General features: G+C 51.3%; 1 protein-coding gene across 4 annotated transcripts in view; it reads left to right on the top strand.

The window, feature by feature from the left end:
* LUC7L (LUC7 like) overlaps window positions 1-11,578 on the top strand; it is a 45,525-nt gene extending 33,947 nt beyond the window's left edge. For 3 of the 4 annotated variants that reach the window (XM_019011654.4, XM_004056866.5, XM_063699848.1), the window contains 5 exons: window positions 2,196-2,372; window positions 7,532-7,620; window positions 9,998-10,027; window positions 10,433-10,600; window positions 11,229-11,578. In XM_019011654.4, the coding sequence (XP_018867199.1) occupies window positions 2,196-2,372; window positions 7,532-7,620; window positions 9,998-10,027; window positions 10,433-10,600; window positions 11,229-11,370 (606 nt within the window). In that variant the 3' untranslated portion in view covers window positions 11,371-11,578. Of the gene's footprint in view, window positions 1-2,195; window positions 2,373-7,531; window positions 7,621-9,997; window positions 10,028-10,432; window positions 10,638-11,228 lie in introns of those variants that run through there. The other variant, XM_063699849.1, reaches the window with a different exon arrangement.
* The last annotated feature ends 7,699 nt before the right edge of the window (window positions 11,579-19,277 follow it).

Raw genomic sequence — 19,277 nt, 5'->3', positions numbered from 1 at the left:
CTGGGCAACATAGGGATACCCCATCTTTACAAAGAAATTAAAAATATGGCCGGGCACAGTTGCCCATGCCTGTAATCCCAGCACTTTGGGAGGCCAAGGTAGGTGCATCACCTGAGGTCAGGAGTTTGAGACCAGCCTGGCCAACTTGGTGAAACCCCATTTCTACTAAAAATACAAAAATTAGCCAGGTGTGGTGGTGGGCACCTGTAATCCCAGCTACTTGGGAGACTGAAGTAGGAGAATCGCTTGAACCCAGGAGGCGGAGGTTGCAGCGAACGGAGATCGTGCCATTGCAGTCCAATCTGGGTGACAGAGCAAGACTCTGTCTCAAAAAAAAAAAAAAAAGCCTGGTGCGGTGGCTCATGCCTGTAATCCCATCACTTTGGGAGGCCGAGGAGGGTGGATCACGAGGTCAGGAGATCGAGACCATCCTGGCTAACATGGTGATACTCCGTCTCCACTAAAAATACAAAAAATTGGCCGGGCGTGGCGGCATGCGCCTGTGGTCCCAGCTACTCAGGAGGCTGAGGCAGGTGAATGGTGTGGACCCGGGAGGCAGAGCTTGTAGTGAGCTGAGATCGTGCCACTGCACTCCAGCCTGGGCGACAGAGCGAGACTCCGTCTCAAAAAAAAAAAAAAAACAAAAAAAAGTTACGTAAATGGAATCATACAGTAGGTAACCTTTTGGGACTGACTTTTTTTACTCAACATAATCAGAGTTTATTTTGAAAGATGTTAGAAGGTGGCATTTAAGGTTTCAAAACTATAGAATGGGACAGAGTAATGTTATGAATATTTGTGTACCACAATATTGTTTTTGCTTAAGATTTTTTTTTTTTTTAAGTTATGTAGCATACTATAATGGAAATTCAAGTTCTTGCTAGTTCCTTGTCTACTTTTTTTTCTCAGACAGAGTCTCGCTCTGTCGCCCAGGCTGGATTGCTGTGGCGCGATCTTGGCTCACTGCATCCTCTGACTCCCAGGTTCAAGTAATTCTCAGACTCAGCCTCCCAAGTAGCTGGGATTACAGGTGCCAGCCACCGTGCCCAGCTAACTTTTTTGTATTTTTAATAGAGACGGGGTTTCACCATCTCGGACTCCTGACCTTGTGATCCACCTGCCTCGGCCTCCCAAAGTGCTGGGATTGCAGGCATGAGCCACTGTGCCCAGCCTATTTTTTTAATATTAGAGGGTCCTGCTGTCAGCCAGGGTCGCCCCGGCTGAAGTACAGTGGCGCAATCACAGGTCACTGCTCCTCCGACCTCCTGGGCTCAAGCAGTCCTCTCGAATCAGTCTCTTGAGTAGGTGGGACTGTAGGCGCGTGCCACCACATCGGGCTAATTATTTTCTCAAGTGATCTGTCTGCCTTGGCCTCTAGGAGTGCTGGGATTACAGGCGTGAGCCACTGAGCCCAGCCTGTTAGTGCCCTTTTTTTTTTTTTTTAGATGGAGTCTCGCTCTGTTGCCAGGCTGGAGTGCAGTGGCACGGTTTTGGCTCACTGCAACCTCCGCTTCCCAGGTTCAAGTGATTCTCCTGCCTCAGCCTCCTGAGTATCAGGGACTACAGGCGTGTGCCACCACACCCAGCTGATTTTTGTATTTTTAGTAGAGACAGGGTTTCACAAAGTTGTCCAGGATGGTCTTGATCTCTCTCTCTTTTTTTTTTTTTTTTTTTTTGAGACAGGGTTTTGCTCTTGTTGCCTGCGCGATCTCAGCTCACAGCAACCTCCGCCTCCCAGGTTCAAGCCATTCTCCTGCCTCAGCCTCCAGAGTAGCTGGGATTACAGGCATGCGCCACCACACCCTGCTAATTTTGTATTTTTAATAGAGACGGGGTTTCTCCATGTTGCTCAGGCTGGTCTCGAACTCCGGACCTCAGGTGATCCGCCAGCCTCGGCCTCCCAAAGTGCTGGGATTACAGGCGTGAGCCACCGTGCCTGGCCTGGTCTTGATCTCTTGACCACATGATCTGCCCACCCTGGCCTCACAAAGTGCTGGGACCGTGCCTGGCCACGTTTCTTAAATAAACAGTGAAAATTGAGTTGGTTATAAATATCTGAAGTTTTGTTTGTGTTTTTTTTAATATTTGTTTAAAAGTCACCTCTGTCATCTTATCAAATATTTTCGTTTTGGAGATTGAATTTGTGGTGGCAGTTCTGTATACCTCACTTTTATTTCTCCATTTTCTTTCTCCAGGAAGAATACAGAAATTCCATGCCTGCATCCAGTTTTCAGCAGCAAAAGCTGCGTGTCTGCGAGGTCTGTTCAGCCTACCTTGGTCTCCATGACAATGACCGTCGCCTGGCAGACCACTTCGGTGGCAAGTTACACTTGGGGTTCATTCAGATCCGAGAGAAGCTTGATCAGTTGAGGGTATGTTCATCTGTTTCTGGAGAAAGCTGAGGAGTCTTGGGGTGTTTTCACATTTCTTTAATTTTTAAAAACCTTATGTTTTGGGTGGGCGTGGCGGCTCATGCCTGTAATCCCAGCACTTTGGGAGGCCGAGGCGGGCGAATCACCTGAGGTCAGGAGTTCGAGACCAGCCTGACCAACATGGTGAAACCCCCGTCTCTACCAAAAATTAGCCAGGTGTGTTGGTGTGAGCCTGTAATCTTACGTACTCGGGAGGCTGGGGCAGGAGAATTGCTTAAACCCAGGAGGCAGAGGTTGCAGTGAGCCGAGATCATGCCATTGCACTCCAGCCTGGGCGATAGAGTAAGACTCCATTTCAAAAAAAAAAAAAAACAACCAAAAAAAAAAGCATTATGTTCTGATCTCTAAAAACTTGAGTTTTATAGTGAAATACTCAGATTTCATCATTTGGATTCACATAAGAGACATGATAGCTCAGAGTCCAAAGGAGCCTTGGAGATTTATTTTGGACCGTGTCGTTAAGGGAAAAAAATGGCAGAGCCTGTTCCCAGGATACATACAGCTCGTTGTGTATCTCTGAATATCTCTGAAATAACTTCCGTTAGGAGATGAGAAAGAATCTCTGGTTGGTCAAGACAGAATGTCACACATCCTGGCTCCTTGCCTGTGAGCCACCTCGGAAGGGCGGGGTGAGGATGGGATTTTTCTGGTAGCATTGTACCATCCCGGCCCAGAGAAAACCTCTGTTCCTTCTTCAAGGCTCTAAGACATTTAAAAACTTTTTTTTTTTGAGACGGAGCTCTGTCGCCCAGGCTGGAGTGCAGTGGCGCGATCTCGGCTCCCTGCAAGCTCCGCCTCCCTGGTTCACGCCATTTTCCTGCCTCAGCCTCCAGAGTAGCTGGGACTACAGGTGCCTGCCACCACGCCCGTCTAATTTTTGTTGTTGTTGTTGTTGTATTTTTAGTAGAGACGGGGCTTCATCGTGTTAGCCAGGATGGTCTCAATCTCCTGACCTCGTGATCCGCCCGCCTCTGCCTCCCAAAGTGCTGGGACCACAGGCGTGAGCCACTGCACCCGGCTGACATTTAAAAACTTTAAGTACGGAATGCTAGGAAGGAAGGTTGGACATATTTCTACTACTTTGAATTGTCTCCCTTCACACTGATGGAGCCCCCCTTACCGCATACTAGGACCTTAGGATAGGATGGTGAGAAATTAGCCGGCCTCCCCCTGTATACCTGAAATGTAGTAGAGGGACAGACGTGTCGCTGACTGCAGAATGCTGCAGTGACCACGGCTGAGGGCCTTTTGTGCCCCAGGAAGGAGCTGCTCACTCAGGCAGCATATGGCAGGGCTGTGCACCTCAGGAGGGTCCCATAGGTGATTGTGTGAACCTGGGACTGTGATGGGAGCTGGTGCAGCAGTGAGGTTATTCTCGGCCATTGGTCTTGAAACATTTTGCTTCCGTGTTCCCAAGAGAATTTTGAAAAGCAATGTACTCTGTCACATTTTTAAGTTGGAATTTTTCTTTATAAGTTTATAGGTATGAAAGACGTAAAAGTGAGGCTGGGTGTGGTGGCCGAAATCGAGCCACTGCACTCTAGCCTGGGCAACAGAGTGAGACTTTGTCTTAAAGAAAAAAAAATTGTTTGTTAGCCACTGGAAATGTTACTTTCCCATTTCTCCTTTAAATTATATTTTCATTTCACAGCTCAGAATTTTGTCCTACTGTAGTTTTTTTTTTTTTTTTTTTTTGAGGCAGGGTGTTGCTCTGTCACCACCCAGGCTGGAGTGCAGTGTAACGAACTCAGCTCACTGTAACCTCCACCTCCCAGCTTCAAGAGATACTCCTGCCTCAGCCCCCCAAGTAGCTGGTACTATAGGCGTGCACCACCATGCCTGGCTCATTTTTGTGTTTTTAGTAGAGATGGGGTTTCGCCATGTTGCTCAGGCTGATCTCGAACTCCTGAGCTCAGGTGATCCACCTGTCTCGGCCTCCCAAAGTGCTGGGATTACAGGCGTGGGCCACAGTGCTTGGTCCTAATGTAGTAGTTATTTTTTAATATCTGCAATCTTTTTTTTCCTTAATGCGTATCTCTGCATTAGAAATGTGAATACTGTGAAATGTTTTTCCCTTCTACCTTAAGAAGCATTAACTTGGTTAGAAAGCTTGTTTTATCATTGCAGCATAGAGTTGACCAAAACAACACAACTTGTGTTATAGACTTTGATAAATAATTATTAAAGTAACAGTGCACAATGTATTTGGAAGTGCACGTCTTAATGCGAAGGAGAGTGGGAGTTCTGTGCCCTAATTAGAGGAGGCCTCACTCACAGTAGTCCCAGAGGTGTCCACCTTCCTAGGCCTCCCAAAGTGCTGGGATTACACATGAGCCACTGCACCTGGCTAATCCTTAATTTTTTTAAAAACTGCCATCCTTGATGCTGGGTGTGGTGGCTCACGCCTGTAATTCCAGTCTTTAGGAGGCCAAGGCAGAAGAATTGATTGAATCCAGGAGTTTGAGACCAGCGTGGGCAACATAAGGAGACCCTGTCTTTACGAAAAATTTAAAAATTAGCCAAGCATGGTGGTGTGTGCCCGTAGTTCCAGCTACTCAGGAGGCTGAGGTGAGAGGATTGTTTGGACCTTGGAGCTCAAGGCTGCAGTGAACTGTGATCATGCCACTACACTCCAACCTAGACAACAGAGGATTTTTTTTTGGTTTTTTTTCAGAGACAGGGTCTCCCTCTGGCACCCAGGGTGGAGTGTACTGATGTGATGGTAGCTGATAGCTTATTGTCACTGTAACCTGGAACTCCTGGACTCAAGTGGTCCTGCGTCCTGTGTCTCCTGAGTAGCAGAGACTACAGGCATGCACCACCACATCTGGCTCATTTTTTTTTTTTTTTTAGATAGGAGGTCTTACTATGTTTCCCAGGCTGGTCTCAAACTCCTGGCCTCACATGATCCAGTTCAGCCTCCCAGAGTGCTGAAATGGCATGAGCCACCTTACCTGGCTTAAATGCCATCCCTAAACATCACCTTAAAGGTGTCCATCCATGTGTGCCCTGCTTCAGACACAGGATGATCATGGGTGAAGGTTTAGAGCTGGAGATGCCAGTCGCCCAGCTCTGCATCCCTGCCGTGCCCTTGTGGGGAGCGTGCTCTCATCCACACTGGGTATGGAAGATTATCCTTATGCCATCGTGGCACTCTGGATAGAGAAGACTAGTGATTCTTTGTCTTACTGGCTCTGACTTGCTCCCACTCAGGGCTTCACTTGACACAGATGAGGGGCATTAAATGTCTTAGAGTTGATATTGGGAGTAGCGGGTACACAGAACGGTGCCCGGTGCTTTTCCACTCAGCTTGCGTTGATGGTATTTTCATTGGCGAGGTTTCTCATCCCCTTACATTGCTTTCTTCATCAAGCCTGATGATTCACATCATCCTGTGTTGAAAGCCAGTTGCAGAGGATTTGTGGTCCACCTCCCCTGGCCTGCTGCCCTCCAACTCAGTTTGGTCTAAAGCCAGCATAGCACCCAGCACCCTGAGGTTGGGCTGCTTTTTGGCTGCAGGGATTCTGCTCCCAGTAGCAAGATGTGTTTGATCAGATACATGCGTTCTTTTTTACCGTAAAGTTTGTAGAGTCTCCTACCTATCTGGGTTGGTTTGAAACAATGTGATCAATTCTCTGTGAGTTAGAAGTATAGCACCACTTAGAATGGACAGTTTGTTACCAAATTGTTAAAATCTAATGATAGGCTGGGTGGTTCAGGCCTGTAACCCCAGCACTTTGGGAGGCCAAGGCAGGGGGATTGCTTAAGTTGAGGAGTTCAAGCCCAGCCTGGGCAACATAGCAAGATTCCATCTCCATAAAAAATGTTTAAAGATTAGTCTGCCATGGTGGCACACGCCTATAGTCCCAGCTACTCAGGAGGCGGAGCTAAAGAGGCTTGCTTGAGCCTGGCAGGTCAAGGCTCCAGTGAGCTGTGATTGCGCCACTGCACTCCATGCAGCCTGGGCGACAGAGCAAGACCCTGTTTCAAAAAAAAAAAGTGGCCAAGCGCGGTGGCTCACGCCTGTAATCCCAGCACTGTGGGAGGCCGAGGCGGGCGAATCGCGAGGTCAGGAGATCGAGACCATCCTGGCTAACATGGTGAAACCTTGTCTCTACCAAAAATACAAAAAAAATTAGCCGGGCGCAGTGCCGGGCGCCTGTAGTCCCAGCTACTCGGGAGGCCGGGACAGGAGAATGGCGTGAACCCGGGAGGCGGAGCTTGCGGTGAGCCGAGATTGCGCCACTGCACTCCAGCCTGGGCGACAGAGCGAGACTCCGTCTCAAAAAAAAAAAAAAAGTAAATGTAAACGAGGCTGGGTGCGGTGCCTCACGCCTGTAATTGCTGCACTTCGGGAGGCCGAGACAGGCAGATCACAAGGTTAGGAGTTTGAGACAAGCCAGACCAACATGGTGAAAACCCGTCTCTACTAAACATACAAAAATTAGCCGGCCGTGCTGGCACGCTTGTAATCCCAGCTACTCAGGAGGCTGAGGCAGAAGAATCGCTTGAACCCAGGAGGCAGAGGCTTCAGTGAGCAAAGATCGCGCCACTGCACTCCAGCCTGGGCAACAGGGCGGACTCCGTCTCAGGAAAAAAAAATGTAATGATAAAGCATTTTTTCATGTGTTATCTTCTTCATTAAGAAGTTTTAAAAATGAATGTGTTGGCCGGGCGCGGTCGCTCATGCCTGTAATCCCAGCACTTTGGGAGGCTGAGGCGGGCGGGTCACAAGGTCAAGAGATCAAGACCATCCTGGCCAACATGGTGAAACCCCATCTCTACTAAAAATACAAAAATTAGTTGGGTGTGGTGGCGTGTGCGTGTAATTCCAGCTACTTGGGAGGCCGAGGCAGAAGAATCGGTTGAACTCGGGAGGTGGAAGTTGCAGTGAGCCGAGATCGCGCCACTGCACTCCAGCCTGGTGATAGTGAGACACTGTTTCAAAAAAAAAAAAAAAGTATTCCCATTTCCTAAAAGTGTCCCTTCAATTTTTAAATTACCAATACTGAGCTCATATAAAGGTGATTTGTTAAGTAGCATTCACACTCTGGTTTGTGTAACTTGCTCTTCCCTCATTTTTTGTTTCATTTATTTAGAAAACTGTCGCTGAAAAGCAGGAGAAGAGAAATCAGGATCGCTTGAGGAGGAGAGAGGAGAGGGAACGGGAGGAGCGTCTGAGCAGGAGGTGAGCCTGAGGGCTGGCACTGGATGGGCTGCACTGGCCTCAGGCATTCCCTGCTCGGTCCATTCCACTGTTGCTTGGAATGGTCAGGGCCTGCTCAATAGGCCATTATCAAAGAAAGTAGTAAGTCCAGGCCTGGTGGCTCATGACTGTAATCCCATCACTTTGGGAGGCTGAGGCGGGCAGAACACTTGAGGTCAGGGGTTCGAGACTAGCCTGGCCAACATGGTGAAACCTTGTCTCTACTAAAAATATGGAAATTAGCTGGGCCTGCTGGCATGAGCCTGTAATCCTAGCTACTCGGAGGCTGAGGTGGGAGAATCACTTGAACCCGGGAGGCAGAGGTTGCAGTGAGCCAAGATCGTGCCACTGCACTCTAGCCTGGGCAACAGAGACTCCATCTCAACCAAAAAAAAAAAAAAAAAAAAGTAAACAGCATATTCAGTGCAACAAAACAAAACACGGCCCAGCGCAGGACTGTGTGTGCATGGCAGTCAGGGAAGGGATCCAAGCTGTTGGAGGCTGTGTGTGGGCACTGCTGTTTATTTACTGAGTGCTGTGGGGACCACTGGACACCTGCTTACAGAGGAGGGGTGGTGCCTGCTCCCCTTTGGCAAGCGTGCTGGGCTGGAGTAGAAGCAGCAGGACCTTGGGGAGCTAGGTGGGAGAATCCAGATGGAGGAGGTGGCAGTTTAAGCCAGGTAAGGGGCGCAAGGAGTCCGGGAAAGTTCTGGGATAGAAGTGATGGGATTTGCTGGTAGTGTGTGAAGTGTGCAGAGGAGGAAATGAAGCTGGTCTCCCGGCTTCTGGCCCGGAGTTGCTGCTTGGTGGGGTTGGAAGGCTGGGTGTGGTGTATTGGAGTGGGAGGAGGTGGGAAGTAGAAGATGCCTCTGGCCACACTCAGCTTGAGAGGCCATCTTGAGGTGGGGCTGCTGAGTCTGATTGGAGTTCAAAGAAGAGGTAGGAGCCAGAAGTAACCACATCCTCCTGGACACAGCTCATTGTCCAGGAAGGTTCCCAAACCACTTTTCCTGAAAGAATTGCTCAGTGCATAACTCAGGGCGAATGTTTATTGTGTTTGTTTTTGAGACAGGGTCTCGCTCTGTCACCAGGCTGGAGTGCAGTGGTGTGATATCGGCTCACTGCAGCCTCCACCCCCTGGGTTCAAGCGAGTCTCCTGCCTCTGCCTCCCAAGTAGCTGGGACTACAGGCCTGTGCCATCACGCCCAGCTAATTTTTGTATTTTTAATAGAGACAGGGTTTCACCATGTTGGCCAGGCTGGTCTCGATCTGTTGACCTCATGATCTGCCCGCCTCGGCCTCCCGAAGTGCTGGGATTACAGGCGTGAGCCACCACACCCGGCCGTTTGTTGTTTTACCAGCAGGAGATTCTGACTGGAGAGAAACTTAAACAGTATAGAAAAAAATATTAAGCAAAACACACAATCCATTTTTTGCATGGAGTGGGACATTTTTACATGCACTGTCATGTTTAGGCCATTTATGTTGTGGATGTACATGGGGCCACTTGACCTTAATGGCTATGGGCATAGAATGAGGCCTCATAGCTTGCCTTTTTCAGCCTCTTGGTTGTGTGGCAGAATGAGCTGATGACTCTCACCTGACAGGAAGCCTGTGTCTGGAACTTCGGGCTTTGCTTTTACTTTTCTGTGTTTTTGGTGTGCCCCACTCGCTGTCTGCACATTCTGTGCTGGTGTGTGTTGTAAAGACTGGAGAATCATTTGTAGGACTTGAGTGCAGCACAGTCAGTGTGCACAGACTTTTCACGGCCCTTGTAATGTTACAGGGCTGCGTCTGATGCTCGGATGTGGGCCCGTCTGTGAGGCTCAGGTGACACTGAGTGTGCCACAGAGTGACTGCCACAGAGTGGCTGTGGGGATGGGAGCATTGGCACTTCCCATTCAGACTGGGAACATGCAGGCAGCTTGAAAACAGCAGGTCTTTGGGGGAAGTGCCTGACTTCTTAAATTTGGAGTCCTCCCCCAAGAGGGTGAGGAATAGGGGTGCTTTCGGGAAGTCATTCACTCTTTTTTTTTTTTTTTTCTTTTTGAGACAAAGTTTTATTCTTGTTGCCCAGGCTGGAGTGCAGTGGCACAATCTCAGCTCACTGCAACCTCTGCTTCCTAGGTTCAAGTGATTCTCCTGCCTCAGTCTCCTGAGTAGCTGGGATTACAGGCGCCCGCCACCACGCCTGGCCAGGTTTTGTGTTCTCAGTAGAGACGGGGTTCCACCATGTTGGCCAGGCTGGTCTCCAGCTCGTGACCTCAGGTGATTGTCTGCCTAGGCCTCTCCGAAGTGCTGGGATTACAGGTGTGAGCCACCATGCCTGGCCTTGTTCATCTTTTCTTCCCCCTTTTAGGTCGGGATCAAGAACCAGAGATCGCAGGAGGTAGGTTTCCAGGTCCATTAAAACGTTCTCAAATTTTTTTTTCCTTAAGCATTTTTCTTAATATTTAACGATTATGCCTTTACAAATGTTATCTGGCAGGTAGGGCTGGCTTGTGAAGGGCACAGGGCAAGGGGTTGCTTGGTGCCATGGAGGGTTCCCAGTGTTAATGAGAGGGAAGGTTGGGGCCTGCAGGGTGACAGGAGTATCCAGGCCAAATGTTTTCAGGAGGCCTCATTGGAAGGACCTAGCCATTGGAGATTAACTGATGGAAATATTTTAAACCTAAATTTGTGGGAGTAAAGGAGACAATGTCAGTAAAGCAGCAAGCAGAATCTGCTGAGGGGTGGGGCCCTCGTAGTGTTGGCACCTATAGAGTCTCAGCCTTGGAACCTTCTGATTTTTCAGGTCACGCTCCCGGGATCGGCGTCGGAGGCGGTCAAGATCTACCTCCCGAGAGCGACGGAAATTGTCCCGGTCCCGGTCCCGAGATAGACATCGGCGCCACCGCAGCCGTTCCCGGAGCCACAGCCGGGGACATCGTCGGGCTTCCCGGGACCGGAGTGCGAAATACAAGTAACTACTCTGACTCCTTCGGTAGCTGCAACCAGGAGTGAGCCCTTCTCTGTGTTCCCAGGGTCTGCTGAGGGCCGTGTGTGGTGGGGATGGGGCTGGGCTCGCCCTCAGGAGTAGGGCTGGGGAGTCGTGAACGGGACTCAGGTCTGGGAAGAGGCGAGAGGGCTGTGGAGGAGCTCGCACGGCGCCAGGTGATGGGCTGCACATGCACTGTCCCCTGCCTGCGTCCTGGGGCCTGTGCACTGTTGCGTCCATGCTCAGAGTGGCTGAGACTTGTGTCCTGACCAGGCCCTGCTTACCTCTGTTTTGGTTTTTGTTTTTGATATTTTTTTTTCCATTGTGTTTTTACGTAGTGTCATGTTCTGTGCATATAGAGTTGTATTCTCCTTTGCACTGTTTATGTTACAGTGAAGGCTCTCCTTATTAAAAATCTTTGCAAAGGTCACTTTTTAATGGCTATCTAACACTCCATATGTGGTGGGCAAGTCTGGTTGGCCTCCGGGGGGTTTCCAGGTATAGGGGATGTAGGGCCTTGCCTGGCCTGGTCTGCGGGTCCATCGACAGTGCCTGAGCGGCCAGCAGAAGGGGGGCAGCAGCCTCCACTGAGCCTCTGGTTCCCATTTCCCAGGTTCTCCAGAGAGCGGGCATCCAGAGAGGAGTCCTGGGAGAGCGGGCGGAGCGAGCGAGGGCCCCCGGACTGGAGGCTTGAGAGCTCCAACGGGAAGATGGCTTCACGGAGGTCGGAAGAGAAGGAGGCCGGCGAGATCTGAACCCGTCTCCCGGGTGCTGTAAATAGTCTGATAAACGTTCACACAGTCTAAAATTACCCTTTATATTTGCTGAATACAACTCATCTTTTGTAGTTTAAAATTTCTATTGTTTTGGAGCTAGCTGTGAGTTTCTAGAAGTGTACAGAGTTGCTACTGTGTTCCGGGGTCATGTTGAGTAGGAATAAATCAATCCGATGCTGCCTCCTGAGGCTGCGGTGGGGTTTCTGCTGTCCTCTGCTTAGAGGCTTTTCACTGTGACCCTGTGCCAGTGCCACCATCACCTCACAGAAACCGTGACTTACTCGTGGGCCACGTCTTGTCTTCTGGCATCCAGTAGATGGCGGGGCACTTCCTGTCCCCTGCACCTGACTGACGGGACCCAGGTGTGCATGGCTGTTTGTTTGCTCGCTCCCACACAACCTTCTGAGTGTCTGAGCTGCCCATCTCCCATGGGGAGGAGGGAGGGGTCCCCATTCTGCATTCATTTATTTAGGAAAAGCTGTCTTGTCTGGTCAGCTGCTACCATAGCCTTAACTTGGGGCTCAGGTGAGTTACACTGCATGTCCCCTTTTGAAGTTACTAGCACAAAACAAAGACCCATGGGGCTGGGCATGGTGACACATGCCTGTAGTCCCAGCTACTACTCAGAAGGCTGAGGCAGGAGGATCTGTTGAGCCCAGGAGATTGAGGCAAACCTTGATTCCGCCACTGCACTCCAGCCTGGGTGACAAGAAAGCCCTGTCTCAAAAAAAAAAAAAAAAAGATCGTTTGACTCGTATCCCATGTGGGCTGATTATGTTTCCCACCTCTCAGTTCTTTCTTTTTTTTTTTGAGACAGAGTCTCACTCTGTCGCCCAGACTGGAGTGCAGTGGTGCGATCTCAGCTCACTGCAAGCTCCGCCTCCCGGGTTCACGCCATTCTCCTGCCTCAGCCTCCAGAGTATTTGGGACTACAGGTGCCCGCCACCACGCCTGGCTAATTTTTTGTATTTTTAGTAGAAACGGGGTTTCACCGTGTTAGCCAGGATGGTCTCGATCTCCTGACCTCGGGATCTGCCCGCCTCGGCTTCCCAAAGTGCTAGGATTACAGGCATGAGCCACCGCGCCTGGCAAACACCTTTCACTTCTTTCTAACGTACCTGCTGTACATCAGGCAGGTACTTTAAGACCAAAATAAAGGGGGACGCAGTGGCTCACGCTTGTAATCCCAGCACTTTGGGAGGCAGATAACCTGAGGTCAGGAGTTCGAGACCAGCCTGGCCAACATGGTGAAACCCTGTCTCTACCAATATAAATTAGCTGGGCGTGGTGGCGGACACCTGTAATCACAGCTTCTTGGGAGGCTGAGACAGGAGAATCACTTGAACCCGGGAGCCAGAGGTTGCAGCGAACCGAGATTGCGTCCAGCCTGGACGACAGCAAGACTCTCAAAAAACCCCCCAAAAACCCAAAATGAAGCCCTTCTGAAAAGGATAACTGCTAACTAATGTGTAGATGATGGGAGCTCCTTCCCTTTTTCACTTTGTGGGAGATTTTTTGGAGGGAATTCCTGAGGTTCACATTGTTAACACACAGTCATCCTCATCCGCTCTGTTTCTGCAGGGGTACAGATGCCACCCTTGAGCTGGTTGGCTCAGTGGGCGCACACGGGCGCTGTGGTCTGGGTCTTTTTGCCACCGGTATCACAGTGTAGCTGGTGGCCCTGCTCTGGGCTCTTCTGCCACAGGCTGTCCCCTCCAGGAGGACAGATGGGTAGGTGGGCTGCTCTGCCAGCCCGTGACACAGGTCTAGCCCAGCCAACTGTCTCCAAGGAAAGGAGGGTGGAAGGGGCCGCCCTGTAAAGGAGTCACTTGGGATTGATGCTGTGCTTTGCAGGCATCACCCATGTTGGTATTCCCTGCGTGTTGCTGTTCCTCCCGTGTCGGTATTCCTCCCGTGTCGCTGTTCCTCCCGTGTCGGTGTTCCCCCCGTGTCGCTCTTCCTCCCGTGTCGGTGTTCCCCCCGTGTCGATGTTCCCCCCGTGTCGCTCTTCACCCCATGTCGGTGTTCCCCCCGTGTCGCTGTTCCCCCCGTGTCACTGTTCCTCCCGTGTCGCTGTTCTCCCTTGTCCGTATTCCCCCCCGTGTCGCTGTTCCCCCCATGTTGGTGTTCCCCCTGTGTCGCTGTTCCTCCCGTGTCAGTGTTCCCCCCGTGTCACTGTTCCTCCCGTGTCGCTGTTCCCGTGTCCGTATTCCCCCCATGTCAGTATTCCCCCCGTGTCGCTGTTCCCCCCGTGTCCGTATTCCTCCCGTGTCAGTATTCCTTACCTGCACCTTTTCCTGCACGTGGGACTCTGGGTACTTATTCAGCATATGTGCTTTCCTCTTCGTCTTCTAGGAGGGAGTGGTTGGGTCTGGGCTCCCTGTTCCCAAGCCCACGTTGTGGTCATGGCTGTGGCTGCCTGGGTGATGAGTGTTGGTTTGCACCCTGGGTTTCCCTGGGCCTTAAGCAGACAGCGTCACCCTCAGAGCCGTTACCACTGTGAATCGTTTGGATCTTTTTCCATCTAGGCATAACTTTGTATGTGTAGACAAATAGTTGTTTTTCCCTTTTTTTTTGGAGGGGGGTGGGGTCAGGGTGTGGGGTTTACAGAAAAGGTGCTGTGCCCCTGGCCTTCAGTACCCACATCCTGTCCCCTGTGTCTGCTGATTACAGCTGAAGGACAGGTCCCCCTGGGATGCAGCATCAGTGTCCTTGGCCATCCCTGGTAGCCTCCAGGGCACCGTCCGTGCAGGGAGAGGAGCTCCTGCTTCTCTACCGTGCAGGGACAGTGCAGCCGTGCAGGGCACCGTCCGTGCGGGGAGAGGAGCTCCTGCTTCTCTACTGTGCAGGGACAGTGCAGCCGTGCAGGGCACCGTCCGTGCGGGGAGAGGAGCTCCTGCCTCTCTACCGTGCAGGGACAGTGCAGCCGTGCAGGGCACCGTCCGTGCAGGGAGAGGAGCTCCTGCCTCTCTACCGTGCAGGGACAGTGCAGCCGTGCAGGGCACCGTCCGTGCGGGGAGAGGAGCTCCTGCCTCTCCATCGTGCAGGGACAGTCGGGTGGGCTCTTTGTACACCTGCCCGGTGGTGCTGACCAAACTGAGCTTCATGCCCCAGGTGCAGTTTTGCTGATACCACCCACAACAGCTCTTCCTTTCTCCCTCCTCCGAAATAACCCACGCCAGGTTCTGCTGTCAGAGTCTGCGATAGACCCATGTTTTCACTTTTTTCACCCAGTACGGCGAGTCCTTCCTTTCCACCGCAGTAGCAGTAAATCTCGCTGAAGATGGCTACTGGGAGATATAGGGGTCTGGAAGTGTATCCCTCCCATGTGAAGGAGTCTGTAGTGTCAGGTGGAACAGGCCCTTGTCTCCACCCACAGGGACCACCTTGGCCTGCAGCCCAGGCTGGAAGAGAACAGAAGAGAAGGGGCCTCTCCAGAACATTTGGCGATTAAAAAAATTTTTTTTTTTTTTTTTTTTTTTTTTGAGATGGAGTCTCGCTCTGTCTCCTAGACTAGAGCGCGGGGATGCAGTCTCGGCTCACTGCAACCTCTGCCTCAGCCTCCCGACTAGCTGGGAATACAGGGGCCCGCCACCATGCCCGGCTAATTGTTGTATTTTTAGTAGAGACAAGGTTTCACCATCTTGGCCAGGCTGGTCTTGGACTCCTGACCTCGTGATCCACCCGCCTTGTCCTCCCGAAGTGCTGGGATCACAGGCGTAAGCCACTGCACCTGGCCAAAATTATTTATTTATTTTTTTGAGACGATGCTTGCTTTGTCACCCATGCTGGAGTGCAGTGGTGTAGTCATGGCTTACTGCAGCCTTGAACTCCTGGACTCAAGTGATCCTCCTGCCCCAGCCTCCAAGTAGCTGGGACATAGGCGTGCACTACCACACTTGGCTAATTTTTTATGTTTTTGTAGAGACAGGTCTCACTATATTGCTCAGGATATTCTTGGGAACTCCTGGGCTCAAGCAGTCTTCCCACCTCAGCCTCTCAAAGCACTAGGATTACAGGTGTGAGTCACCACAGCTGGCAGTGATTTTTTTAAAGGTAAATGGCTCTGTTTGGTGGGTGCTGTCGACGCCAAACTAGCTGGACAGGCTGTGCCTGGTGCCACCTTTGCCTCCTGCACAGGGTCCCCTTGGGCTTGGGGAGCACATGGGCCTTGACCGAAGCCCTGAGTGGGTTAAGGGTAGTCCTGGGGGGAGGAGAGGAGGATGCGGAGGCCGTTTCCTACCCCAGTGTGCAGCCGTCATGGGACAGGCAGGTGCTGGAGCAGGCCGAGGACCCCTATCTGGGGTGGCATCCTTTGGGGGAGGGGTGGCAGCCTGGAGTCAGAGCCACGTTGGCCAGGATGGAACTTTTCCTTTTTTTTTTTTTTTTGAGATGGAGTCTCGCTCTGTTGCCCAGGCTAGAATGCAGTGGCGCAAACTCGGCTCACTGCAAGCTCCGCCTCCCTGGTTCACGCCATTCTCCTGCCTCAGCCTCCCGAGTAGCTGGGACTACAGGCGCCCACCGTCACGCCTGGCTAATTTTTTTTTGTATTTTTTTAGTAGAGACGGGGTTTCACTGTGTTAGCCAGGATGGTCTCAATCTCGTGACCTTATGATCCGCCCGCCTCGGCCTCCCAAAGTGCTGGGATTATAGGCGTGAGCCACCGCGCCCGGCCAGGATGGAACATTTTTTATTATAGTAAAGTGCACACAAAACGTGCTGTTGTAACAGTTTTTCAGTGTACAGTTCAGTGGCATGACGTGTATCTACATTGTTGTGCAGCCTTCACCACCACCTGTAAAGGGGTGGCTTTGAAAAGGCGGAGTACGAGCTACTTGGGAGGCTGAGGCAGGAGAATGGCGTGAACCCGGGAGGCGGAGCTTGCAGTGAGCCGAGATCGCGCCACTGCACTCCAGCCTGGGCGACAGAGCCAGACTCTTGTCTCAGAAAAATAAAAAAAATAAAATAAAATAGAAAAGGCAGAGTACGGCCGGGCGTGGTGGCTTACATCTGCAATCCCAGCACTTTGGGAGGCCAAGGCAGGTGGATCACGAGGTTAAGAGATGGAGACCATCCTGGCCAACATGGTGAAACCCCGTCTCCTAAAAATATAAAAATGAGCCAGGCGTGGTGGGCGCCTGTAATCCCAGCTACTCAGGAGGCCGAGGCAGGAGATTCGCTTGAACCCGGGAGGTGGAGATTGCAGCGAGTTAAGATTGCACCACTGCACTCCAGCCTGGGTGACAGCAAGACTCCATCTCAAAAAAAAAAAAAAAAAAAGGCGGAGTGCAAATTCCCCTGGACTTGAGTGGGCATATGAGTCTCCCCAACAGTGTGGAGGGCCCACAGCTGCTCCCCTAGATCTGCACCTCTGGGTGGGTTCTGTACCAAGTGGGCTGAGCCCTTGAGCCAGGGCCAGCTCCCTCCAACCTCTACATCTCCAGGGAGGATGGGGTCTGGCTCTTCCAACTTCAGTGATGCTCCAGATGTAATCCCAGGCCCAAGAGGGTGTCCACACCTAGTCACAGGAGTCTGAGAGCCTGGTGCTTCCTCAGGGCCCCTGAGCCTCCTGGGCTCCAAGTGCTTGCTCTGTGTGCAAAGTTGCAGCAGCCGCAGGTCCTGTGCTCTGGGAGCACACAGGATGATTGAGGTGAGACTGACTCGAGCTACCCCAAGGACAGAAACTAGAACGTGGATCCAAGAGGGGCGCTCATGGGTGGGCTAGGGGCCAGGTTTTTTCTTTTTTTTGTTTGAGACAGTCTCGCTCTGTGGCAAGGCTGGACTGCAGTGGTGCAATCTCAGCTCACTCCAACCTCCGACTCTCTGGTTCACGTGATTCTCCTGCCTCAGCCTCCCGAGTAGCTGGGAGTACAGGCATGCACCACCATGCCCAGTTAGTTTTTATATTTTTAGTAGAAACGGGGTTTCAACATGTTGGCCAGGATGGTCTAGATCTCCTGACATCATGATCAGCCCGCCTCAGCCTCCCAAAGTGGTGGGATTACAGGCGTGAGCCACCGTGCCGGGTGTTTTTTTTGAGACAGAGTCTCGGTCTGTTGCCCAGGCTGGAGTGCAGTGGCGCGATCTTGGCTCACTGCAAGCTCCGCCTCCCGGGTTCACGCCATTCTCCTGCCTCAGCCTCCCAATTAGCTGGGACTACAGGCGCCCGCCACCATACCCGGCTAATTTTTTGTATTTTTAGTAGAGACAGGGTTTCACCATGTTAGCCAGGATGGTCTCGATCTCCTGACCTCGTGATCCGCCCGTCTCGGCCTCCCAAAGTGCTGGGATTACAGGCGTGAGCCACCACGCCTGGCCAGACTTTAAATTTTTTAAGATTTGAAAATGTTATTCAGTATTTTTAGTTACGCAGAAATGAAACTGCAGCCTCTCTGCTGAGGTTGGAAATGGTGGCCCAGAGCAGGCAAAGCCCTGGAGCCAGTACAGGGGCCCAAGGCCTGAGGGGAGAGGTGGTTAGGATCACCCAAAAATAAAGACAGAAAAGCAACATGATGTGGCCAGGCGCGGTGGCTCATGCCTGTAATCCCAGCACTTGGGGAGGCCAAGGCGGGAGGATCATCTGAGGTCAGGAGATCGAGACCATCCTGTGAATGGTGAAACCCCGTCTCTAATAAAAATACAAAAAATTAGCTGGGCATGGTGGCGGGCGCCTGTAGTCCCAGCTACAGGCTGAAGCGGGAGAGTGGAGTGAACCCAGGAGGCGGAGCTTGCGGTGAGCCGAGATTGCGCCACTGCACTCTAGCCTGGGCGATAGAGCAAGACTCCGTCTCAAAAAAGAAAAATCACTCACCCCCCAACTGCGTTCCTTTTCTGGGATTATATCAAGTGGTAACAGTTGCCTTCTCTATCCCTGTAGTCCCACACCCATGCAAGACTGCTGCCAGTGTTTGGTATGTATTGTCAAGTTGTATCGTGGTTATGTTAATATAAACATGGATTTACGCTTTACATACTAGCTGTGGCATGATCTGTTATGTGAAGGTCCTGCCATTGCTCCATGTCTGTGCTCAGACTGATTCTCTGTGATGGGTACACAGCATTCCCTGGTGACTCTACCATAATTTAATACGTCTCCTGTTTATGAATATATTGGTTGTACATCATATTTTTTATTTTCCTTTTTTTTTTTCTTTGAGACAGAGTCTAGCTCTGTCACCAGGCTGTAGTGCAGTGGTGGGGTCTCGGCTCACTGCAAACTTCACCTCCCAATTCAAGTGATTCTCCTGCCTCAGGCTCCGGAGTAGCTGGGATTATGGCACACGTTGCCACGCCCAGTGAATTTTTGTATTTTTAGTAGAGACGGGGTTCCACCATGTTGTCCAGGATAGTCTCTTCCTGACCTTGTCATCCACCCACCTCACCCTCCCAAAGTACTGGGATTACAGGTGTGAGCCACCACGCCCATTTTTTTTTTTTTTTTTTTGGAGACGGGGTCTCACTCTGTCACCCAGGCTGGAGTGCAGGGGCACGATCACAGCTCACTGCAGCCTTACCTGCCCTGCTTAAGTGATTCTCCCACCTCAGTGTCCTGAATAGCTGGGACTACAGGCACACGCCGCCACGCCTGGCTTATTTGTAATTTTTTGTAGAGACAGGGTCTCCCTATATTGCCCAGGCTGGTCTCAAACTCCTGGGCTGAAGCAGTCTTCCCACAGCCTCTCCAAGTGCTGGGAGTACAGGTGTGAGCCACCGTGTGACCGTGTGCCCAGCCAGGTGCATGTCTTTGAACATCACTGCAAATGTCCATTGGCCCTTGGTCCATCTGAGTTGCCTATCTTCTGGCTTATTTTTCTGTTAGGTTGACTGACTAGAAAGGGGTAGGGAGTATAGGGCCAGAAGGAAGATTATTTGGAGATCTGTCTCTT

This window comes from Gorilla gorilla, chromosome 18, assembly GCF_029281585.2.
Source record: "Gorilla gorilla gorilla isolate KB3781 chromosome 18, NHGRI_mGorGor1-v2.1_pri, whole genome shotgun sequence".
NCBI classification, from domain to species: domain Eukaryota; kingdom Metazoa; phylum Chordata; class Mammalia; order Primates; family Hominidae; genus Gorilla; species Gorilla gorilla.
Note: the sequence above shows the minus strand (reverse complement) of the source record. Positions and strands in the feature narration are given on the sequence as shown.